Source organism: Scyliorhinus canicula, chromosome 8 (genome assembly GCF_902713615.1).
Source record: "Scyliorhinus canicula chromosome 8, sScyCan1.1, whole genome shotgun sequence".
NCBI lineage: Eukaryota > Metazoa > Chordata > Chondrichthyes > Carcharhiniformes > Scyliorhinidae > Scyliorhinus > Scyliorhinus canicula.
The window spans coordinates 129916532-129927244 of NC_052153.1; the positions used below are offsets into that span (position 1 = coordinate 129916532).

The window sequence follows — 10713 nt, forward strand, 5'->3', positions numbered from 1 at the left end:
ACTCATTAGTGTTTGATCTATGACTGACACTGCTACTATCAATAATTATAATTGGCGCCAAGAGGAGGGAACCACAGGTAGGCCATCTAAATAGTGCATAATGTTTCCAGGTATAAGACACACATTAGCCCACCAACCAATTCATGAGCAATTAATCAGTTGGGGACAGTATACTAGCAATCATTATATAGTAATGTAAAGGTTATAAGCAACTTCGAAACTTAGTCAAATACACTACCATTTCTGAAAAAGTGAAATGGTAATTGAAAAAGCTTCATGGTTTGTGTTATGGAACAGAATGGATGCAATTGGGAATCCAAGGGTGAAATCTTTTTTTGCGTATTTACATATGAATTAATTTTATATTGATTTATCATTTTTATCTTTACTCATGGTGCATGAGAGCTTTATAACTGGAGGGGTGCTTAGGGATGTAAGTAATACAAGCAAATTACTGCAGATGCTGGAATCTGAAACCAAAGAGAAAATGGTGGAAAATCGCAGGGAGAGAAAAGAGCTAACGTTTCGAGTCGTCCTTTGTCAAGGATGTAAATGATATCAGGTTCACAATCAATGGAAAGTAGAATTGGTTAGGTTTGAAATAAGCAGCTAATCTGGAGGCTGGATGTGGGGTTATTAGCAGACATGGGGTTCTGTGGACAGATATTGTAGGCTATAGACGAGTACATGGGGTTTAATGGGAATGGTTGATCTTGCCTTCCATTCTGTGGGAGGCCTTGAAAGTGGTGCTTAGAGGGGAGATCACATCGCACAAGACATATATGGATAGGGAGACTAGGGAGGAGCGCCAGAAGTTGGTGGACAACATTTTGGAAATGGACTGCAGATACTCGAATGACCCAACCACAGAACTCGTGGGAAACAGAAAGAAGCTGCAGCTTCAGTTTGACCTGTTGTCTATAGACAAGGAACGTCACCAACACCATGAGTTTGGGGTACTTTAATTTAATAGGGAAACAAGACGGGAGTGCCCTATGTCTCCTTTCTTGTTTGCATTGATGATAGAGACTATAACCATTGCTTTGAGGGCTTTGGGTAAGTGGAAGGGAATAATTAAAGAGGTGGAACATAGGATGTCTCTGTATGCTGATGACCTTTCACCTTACAAGACAGACCCGGTCAACACTCTGGGTGATATAATGGAACTACTGAGGTGCTTTGGCCTCTTTTCCAGATATAAATTAAATCTGGAAGAGTGGGTGTTTTCCGGTGAACCCCCCCCCCCCCCCCCCCCCCCCCCCCCCGGAAGGGGAGCCAACCTGGGGGTTCTTCCATTTTGCTTCGCTAGATCTAGTTTTAGGCATCTAGGGGTCAAAGTGGCTCGATATTAGACTCGACTTCATAAACTAGTCTGTTAAGTAGAGTCAAGACTGACCTGCAAAGGTGGGATAACCTTCCACGGACCTTGACGGGCAGGGTCCAGTGGTCCATTCTGCCACAATTTTTGTATTTTTTGTGTCCACTGGTCTTCCTTCCCAAATCGTTTTTTGGGAGGGTCGAGAAGTTGATGTCATCCTTTATATGGGTGGGCAATACTTTGAGGATTCACAGGGCAGTTCTTCAAAAGGATAAACGGTTAGGGGGGCCTGGTATTGCCAAACCTGATTTTTGTAATTGGGCAGCTAATGCAGAGAAGGTGTTGGGTTAGTGTAGTGATCCAGGGCTACGGGGTACAGAGAGAATCAAGGTCATGTAGAGGGTCTGGTTTGGGGGCTTTCGTGACAATCCCGCTCCTGTCCTCACCCACAAAGTATTCGTTAAATCCAGTAGTTGTTTCCACTTTTAAGATATGGGGACAATTTTGACAACCTTTTAAATTGGGGTCAGTGTTGAAGCTGGGCCCCATCTGTGTTAACCATCTGTTCGAGCCAGCAAGATTAGACTCCACAGGGATGGGAAGGATTGGAGAGAGTGCGCGATTTGTTTCTAGAGGAGTGGTTGCCAATCTGGAGGAATTGACAGAAAGGTTTGGGCTCTTAGGTTCAAATTCATTCAGATATCGCCAAGTTCGTAACTTTGTGAAACAGGTTTTCCCGACATTTCCCGTAGCGCTGTCAACATCTCTAATGGGGAGGGTTCTTTCGCTCGCGGTGTCGGAGGAAGGGGCATTTTGAGTATTTATGGACAAAGATTTTCAGAAGATTCGGTGTCGGTGGATGTGGTTAAGGCAAGGTGGGAGGAGGAGTTGGAGGCTGGTGGTAGCTGAGGATCAAACGGATTTTATAAAGGGCAGGCAGCTCTCTCGCAACATCAGGAGGCAGTTAAATGTGGTTATGACTCTGTCAGGTGGGCGGGTGCCGGAGGTTATTGTTTCTATGGATGCAGAGAAGGCCTTTGATCGGGTGGAGTGAAGGTACTTATTTGAAATTTGGGGTTGTTTTGGGTTTGGCCTGAAGTTTGTGGCGTGGCTGCGTCGTTTGTATGTATCCCCGGTGGAAAGTGTACGTATAAATGAGATGAGTTTGAGGAGTTTTGAACTGCTCAGGAACGCAACAGGGCTGTCCGTTGTTGCCATAGTTGTTTGCACTGGTGATTCAGCATTTGGCAACGGCCCTTCAGGGTCTGTGGAGTGGCAGGGGATTGTGAGGGGGAGCAGGGAGCACCGGGTGTCGTTATACACAGATGACCTGTTGCTGTTTGTGTCAGACCTGCTGGTGAGAATGGGTAGGATCATGAGAATATTGGAGAGATTTGGGGCCTTCTCTGGGTATAAGTTGAATGTGGGGAAGAGTGAGGAGTTTCCGGTGAATGTGGTGGTGCGGGGTGGGGGGCAATTTGGGGGTGTTGCCATTCAAGGTAGCTTGGGAAAGGTTCAGGCACTTGGGGATTCAGGTGACGAGGGAATGGGCTACGATGGACAGGTGGAATTTGACAACGGTAGTCTAGGAGTTTAGGGGAGATTTAAAGAGATGGGACACGCGACACCCGACAGTGGCAGGGAGGGTGCAGGTGGCATAGATGAATGTGCTGCCAAGGTTCCTGTTTCTTTCCAGACCCTCCCGATCTTTCTACCTAAGGATGTTGTTCGGAATTTGGAGACAGTGATCTCGGAGTTCCTAAGGGCAGGGAAGGAGCGGAGGGTAAAGAGGGCTCTTACAGAGGCAGGGACAGAAAGTGGATTGGCACTACTGAACCTGCTGCACTATTACTCAGCGGCAAATGTGGAGAAGGTGAGGCGATGATGGTGGGAGGGGTGAGACAGGATGGAGGAGGAGTCCTGTAGGGGATCCAGTCTGAGGGCTATGGTAACGGCTATGCTGCCGTTGGCTCTGGGAAAGAATACAGCGAACCCGGTGGTCCAGTCGATGGTCAGGGTGTGGAATCAGTTGAGGAGACGCTTTAAGTTGGAGGGGGTGACAGTGTTGACACCGCTGTGTTAGAGCCACAGGTTCAAGCCGGAAGAGATGGGTGGAATGTATACGAAATGGAGGGAGGCAGGGCTGGAGAGGGTGAGGAACTTGTACTCGGAAGAGAAGTTTGCAGGTCTGGATGAGTTGCAGGAGATGTTTGATTCACTGAGGTGGGATTTAGATATATTTAGTTAGATGCTGGTGAGGAATTTTGCGTGAAAAGAGTGGAGGGCATTTCCCAGGTAGCTGGAGAAACTTTACTGGAGCAACTGCTGCTTCTGGATGAGTTGGGGGAGTGTAGGATTGGATATAAACAAGGGTGGTTTGGGGAGCAGGGGGTGCGTGTGGTGAGGATCAAGAATGAATGGGAGGAGTTGGGGGGGGAAAAATAAGCTGGGGACTGTGGTGTATAGGAGACATATGACTCAGGCGAGGATGAGTGGGGTTCTTCCAAAGGGTGACCAATGAGTGTGGGAGGTGTGGGCGAGGGCCGGCAAATCATGTGCACACATTCTGGGGTTGCGAGAAGCTGGGCAGATACTGGGAGCAGTATTCTGGGGGTAGAGGTCAGGCCAGTGGTGATTTTTGGGGTATCAGAAGTGCCAGAACTGGTTGGGGGGGGAAGGGGGCTGTTGTTGTTGCCTTCGCCTCCCTAATTGCCGATGAAGGATCTTGCTGAGGTCGGATATGCTGTCGGGAGTGATGACCTGATTGGGGGACTTGTACAATTTTTCCGATTGGTGAAGATTAGGTTTGAGTGGAAGGGTCAGAGGAGGACTTTGAGATGCAGTGGGGGTTTTCATGACAACGTCTGAGGAATTGTTCATCACAGGGGCAGTATGGGAGGGTATAAAAGGGGAGAAAATTGTACAAACTGTGGACTGTGATTGTGTGGAGTGTTTTGTTTTTCCCTGTTTTGCACTTGTTTGGAATAAAATACATTTTTAATCAAATAGAAAGTTAAGTACATCAGTACGGGAGCAATCGAGGGATTCTAACAGCAATGCTGGCTGTATATAGTTTATTTCAAGGGATTGATCACTGTTAGTTGTGGGGGGGGGGGGATTTAGGTTTAATGGGGGTTGTTCTATTTTTGTTTTTTATGATTGATGTATGTAAATGTGTTTATATTTTGTATTTTAGAAATTGAACAATGTTAATCATAGTATATTTTTTAAAACGTTGAACCTTTCTAAAACAATAACCTCGTGTCCATACTCGAACCTTTATATTAAATAGAATTTAACATTTAATTCAAGAGACCGTTCAAGTCTATTTATTATGACAATGGGTTACAGCAACAAGTAAATGGAGGTGTCAGAGGGGTTGCTGTTGAAAGGCTCTGAGAGATATGTATTGGACTGAAATGACTATTGAAAGAAAGCAGAGACGTCAGCCTCTCTCCCTAACACCAATCAGTGTGTTACTCTGGACCTGCCATCAGATGACGTGGGTGACAGATCTGGATGTTTCAACACAGAGATTAATGATCTGGGGCTCCTAATCTTTCTGTTCGAGCGTCGGGAGGGTGGCGTTTCACCTCCAACCTAAACACATTGATAACTGAAATAAGATGTCGATGGAGACCGCGATTACCTGGGTCAGTCCAACTGAAATAAACTTTTCTCTGGATGCCTGGGGTATGAATTCAGCAGGTAATGTGAGCGAAGTTTTCCAGCTCCCGCTGTACAACAGACGGATCAGAATCATCTCCACCACGGTCTTCTTCGCCCTGGCTTTGCTAGGAAACCTGGCAGTGCTGCACAGGACGGGCTGCAGCCAAAGCAGGAGGCGGAAAATTGATTTGCTCCTCAGGAACCTGGCTCTGGCGGATCTGTGTGTGTCCATCCTGACGCTGCTGTCTCACTTCATTTGGGAGGTATTGGAAGATGAATGGCTGGCTGGAGATCTGGCGTGCAGAGTTTTCAAAGTTTTGCAGGATTTTGTGCTGATTGCTTCATCCAGCATCACAGCGCTTATCGCATTGGAAAGGCACCAGGTAATAGTGAAGCCACTGGAGCCTCCTCTCCCCACCAGCCTCCTGACTGCCATATCTTGGGCCGGTGCTTTTGTGCTCTCCATCCCCCAAGCCTTTGTGTACAAACTGTCGGTACAGGGAGGCAAAGAGAAATGCCTGAGCACCTTTGGGCACCTGCCCACATGGCACCTCCAGATGTATATCATATTTGGAGCTATTACTGTTTTCTTTGCTCCCTTTTGCATCCTGTGCGTGGCGTATGCGAGAATCCTCTGGACCATTTGGAGGAAGGAGCAGCACATTGAAAACTGCGAAGCAAGTAAAAACGCTGAGCAAAAGGCGCGGAGGAGGCCACTCCCAATTATCGCTACTAACAGCTCCATTCCAAGGGCTAAGGTGAAGACACTGAAGCTGACCCTGGTGATTGCCATTCTCTTTACAGTCTGCGGCTTACCTTATTTTATCATCGAGATGAAAGTCGCCTTCGGGGCCATCACTGAGGCAGACAGCAAGGTGATTGCGGTCCTGGGAATCCTTGCGCTTTCCAATAGTGCGGCCAATCCGTATGTCTACCTGTTCTTCAAGACTAACAATGCCTACTTGAGGCGGCTGGAGAAGAATGCGTGCTTCCCCTGTCTGAGAGATTACAGAGAGAACACATTCCATAGGGAGCTGTGTGCAGTTGGGATACGAGTGGAGCATTCCAGCCCCAGCACATCTGAAGCAGATACCGCCATCCACGCCGGCCCTCTGTGCCCCAGCAGCGAACTCGCTCCCTGTGATGGATCTATCTGAAACGCGGCCAACCCACTTGGCATTCCTGTCCACTGCAGGCGTTCGTCATTTTCTTAAATACATTGGTTACCTTTTTTACAGAATATTACGGAAATATAAAATAATTAAGCCTTCGAATAACCCTTTCATTATTAAACTGCTGCTTAGCTTTGAATGAACCGTCCAACACAGTTTTGCTCTCCACAGGATTTCCTAATCGATTTTCTAATTGATTGGCTTGTTATCCATTCGTCTTTCACTTCACCAAGGCTGCAAACTCAATCCCCTGATTTAGCCACGGCTGCTGTGGGCACGTTCACAACCTCTCTAAACAAATAGATCTTTCATTTTCAGTACAATTAAAGTCGGTCAAAGAATTTACAGTGCAGAAGGAGGCCATTCAGCCCATCGAGTCTGCACCGGCTCTTGGAAAGAGCACCCTACCCAAGGTCAACACCTCCACCCTATCCCCATAACCCAGTAACCCCACCCAACATTAAGGGCAATTTTGGACACTAAGGGCAATTTATCATGGCCAATCCACCTAACCTGCACATCTTTGGACTGTGGGAGGAAACCAAAGCACCTGGAGGAAACCCACGCACACACGGGGAGGATGTGCAGACTCCGCACAGACAGTGACCCAAGCCGGAATCGAACCTGGGACCCTGGAGCTGTGAAGCGATTGTGCTATCCACAATGCTACCGTGCTGCCCAATCTCTGCTGAATTTAATATTCACCTCACTAGCTACAGCTTCCAGATATTCACAAACCCTGTTTTGAAGCATTCCCTAACACCTAAAATAACGAGAGTTTTGATACTATCCTCAGCTATGCTTTAAAAATGTCAATTTACGACAGTGCAAGAAAAGTGTTCAGATCAGAATTATAAACCTGCTACTTCAGATTTTCTTCACCGCTCGAATGTAGATTTATCCAGTTACCGATTATTTAATATTTGCTCAAAATTACTGTCGCAATAAAAGCGAGGCCAATGCAGCTGACAGTTGTTTACATACAAAACATAACTTCAGGTGGGACCAGGTGCACAATTAAATGCACAAGTCAAAAAGATTAGGGGGAAATTTTCCGATTTTTTTTCAAAATGTCGGTCCCGACATGAATACCGGGGAGAAACCTGCCAGTGGTGGGAAAACTCGCCTACATTCTTCGTCTTCAACAATTCTTCTCCACGTGTTTCAGCAGCTTGCCTCTGATTCGCTCACCCCAGGAAAACAATCTCTATCATCAATGGGGGCTCCTTTTAAAAGGAAGAGAAGGAAGAAAGGAAGACAGGACCATGTTTCACTGAGGGAGCCCTCACCAAATTTCTGGATGGTGTCAAGTAGAGGCAAAAATGGGGCTATGCTCCCACGCCAGTGTAAAAACGCTTTCCTATTTTATTAAAATTAAGATTTATTCACCTACGTGCAGGGGACTGGCATAGCCCCGGAGTGCTTCTCGCAGCTTTCGCTGTGCAAATGGGCCCCCGCTTTTCCGGTTCCGAGTCTGTGCATGTGCACGGCGGCGGCCTCCAGCGGGCGCGCCGAACGTGATGGCGGACTCAAGTGGTGGACCTGGACCAGCAAAGAAGGTCCCACCAATCTGCCCCGCGCTGCTCCATCAAACCCACCCGATCGCCACACCGGCTGCCCATAAGGCCCCCCCCCCGGGACTTGATCCCCCCCCCGCACCAGACCTGCCGTACGTGGTTCGAACCACACTGTCGGAAATTCGGCCGGTTGGGACCAGAGCATCGCTGGGAGGACCTCTGGCAATGGCCCCCACCTGCATAAATCGCGCGCGAGCGATTCTCCGGGGAGCGGCACTGGGCCCGATTCGGTCGTAAAAGTGGATTTTTCACCCCGCGCCAAACACGATTTCGGTGCGGGGCTGCAGAGAATCCAGCCCATGACATCCTCTACCTGCTATCAGCCAAATGTCCAGCAAGCAAGGTCAACAACCTCACCAGGGAGGCTGTGGAGCAGCTAGGGTAAGTCTGCCTCTTCATCTCTCTCATTGCACCCCTTACACACCTATCACACCTCCATGGGGATCTCTCTTCCAGCCACCTAACAGGGTCCCAATATTTGTCATGTCTCCCCCCACCCCCATCCCACTCACCATGATCATCCCTATAGATGCTCCTCACACCCCAGCTCAAACAGTCGGCCAGCCCTTACCATCCTCGAGCCCTCTCGAGACAACAGATCTGAGCAGCCATCATGGAGACAAGCATCGAGGAGGCATCGCAGCCTCACCCATACCTGTCACCAGCTCAGATAACTCATGCCTCAGTGGGAATAACTAATAGGCAGGCTTCTGGGTCACTCACTGGTGAGCACCTTACAGCTGAAGATCCACAGGAGGCAGAGGAAGGAATGCCCCAGGGATCCAGTGCTCAGTGGGATACCGGAGCCAGGACTCTGCTGAGCCCAACGCCGATGACAGTTATACCAGAGCTGCTGGAGCTAGGAAGCCTGAGTCACGAGCATCAGGAAGGGATGACAGCATTCCTCATTGGACTGTAAGGCCAAACGGAGGAGTCCCATTCCCTTCTGACTGAGGAGATAATTCCAAAGGGAAGAGGATCAGCAGGAACGCATCCTGGGAGCTTCCAACCCATCTGACCATCCCCCCCCCCCCCCCCCCCCCCCCCCCCTCCCCCGACCTTCCTGTGATCGACACTCCTCCAGCCCCACACACCAAGGCGGGCAGCACTGCAGCCCAAATGTAGGCCCAGACCCTCAAGATGCTGCCTCCCCCCCCCCCCCCCCCCCCCCCCCCCCCCGGGGATTCCCACCAAGGTCATCTCAGGCTGCCTCAACCTTAGCTGCGGATCCTGAAAATGTACCTAGATGTAGCAAGAATGTAAGATACAATAGACACTTAGTGGGTACGGGTGAACCTAGGCACTCATAAACCATTGTAATAGCATACTTGTATTAAAAATCACTTTGTTCACCTATATGGATCTTTCATGAGTCTGTGTCATGGCGCAATGCTCTGCCAACTCACGCAAACTCAGCGCTTCATTCCAACATAGTGTGAGAATGGCAGCGTTATGTCTCGCCCATCTCCCACACTGACAACGCAGTAAAGTTGTGTCACTCCTGGCACGGGCCTCCCAGCCTCACCTCCCCCCCCCCCCCGCCCCATCCAAGGAATGTTACCTCCACCCCCCGCCCACAGCAATGTTCAGTCCTCTCATGAGGATGCCAACGGCAAAAAGTGTGTGACAGTCTGTCCACCTTGTCAATAGGTGGAGAAAAACATTCAGACCCCTGACCTCGAAGGAGACAGTAACAGCTAAAATGTGTCATCCAGCCGCTCTGGGTCCCAAGATCACGCCGTTCGGTGGCAGGTCACATTTAGCTCTCTGTCAGGCAGGGGTCAGGCATATTGCAGAGGATAAGAGGAGCATTTCTCTGTCTTCACTGCAAATCATCATCACTCTCCTGCAGCGTCCGTCCACTCGCTTTAGTGCCCTGACCTTGAATGTAGCCACCATCACAATGACCAGAGGTACCACAGTGGTGGGAGGATGTCAGTCCCCATGGTGGGGGAGTTCACACACTAGTCCTGGTCGCCCCCAAACCAAGAGGTTATGAGGGCGTCTTTAGCCCTGTGCACCATGTGGGCCCTGGCTATTGCCCGAGGACCTTCTCCTCTCCAGGTTTCCTCAGCATCCTCCTCATCTGAGGAGATGTGGCGCTCCTCCATCTCCGTCTGGTCCAACTGCTCTCCCTGCTTCAGTGCCAGGTTGTGCAGAGCGCAGCACACCTCTGTGGTGTGTGCCACCCTTTGGGGGCTGTTTTGAAGCGCTCCCCTTCTGATCGGTCTGGGCACTGGAACCGCATCTTTAACAGGCCAATCGTCTAGTCGACCAGCGCACATGTTGTCGCATGAGCCTTGTAGCGAGTCTCAGTGGGTATTTGTGGCCTCCGCACTGGTTTCATCACCCACCTGCTGAGTGGGTCCCTTTGTCCCCAAGGAGCCATTCCTCCAGTCCCTGCTCTTCCTCATAAACAGCTAAGATGTGCGAGCACCCCAACGTATAACTATCATGGACACGTCCTTTCAGACAGCTGCGCATTGAGTGGTATCTCTTGCAGTTCAAAAATTGTGCCCGATGCTGCCATGGGGAATGCAGAGGTGCATGGATGCACCTGGACCTGTGGCATGCGTTGCCAGTCCACGTTGATGTACATAGCGCATCCGTACCTCCCTTATGCACTTCTGCACAGCAGACTGGGAGATGCCACACAGGTCACGTGTACAGCTATGAAATGGGTCACTGGCATAGAAGTTCAGAGCAGTAGTGACTTTCAAGGCCACAGGTAATGGATGAACTCCCAGTCCATGTGGCGCCAACTCTTGCATCACCTGGCACAGGTGGTTCCCCCATCCCCTGGGCCAGATACAATCTTCTCCAGCATTGGACTTCTGATGTCTGGACGTTGGAAGTTCTACATTGAAATACCTGTCGCCAGAAGTATTCCCTCCAAAGTTCTGTTATCTGTGGCCCTGCTCTCTAAGATTAATGGGCTCTCCCAACCCCTCCTCTGCAGGGCGGTGTTCCTGGCTAC

At 49.5% G+C, this 10713-nt stretch overlaps 1 protein-coding gene across 1 annotated transcript; it reads left to right on the forward strand.

Annotated features, from left to right (window-relative positions):
• Positions 1 to 4944: 4944 nt before the first annotated feature.
• On the forward strand, positions 4945 to 6144 carry LOC119969919 (probable G-protein coupled receptor 150). Its single transcript, XM_038803889.1, has one exon. The coding sequence runs from the start codon at positions 4945 to 4947 to the stop codon at positions 6142 to 6144; it is 1200 nt and encodes a 399-aa protein (XP_038659817.1).
• Positions 6145 to 10713: the final 4569 nt, after the last annotated feature.

Bases quoted from the DNA above. Each gene is read 5' to 3' on its own strand.
- LOC119969919 (XM_038803889.1), top strand. From the start codon at position 4,945: ATGTCGATGGAGACCGCGATTACCTGGGTCAGTCCAACTGAAATAAAC.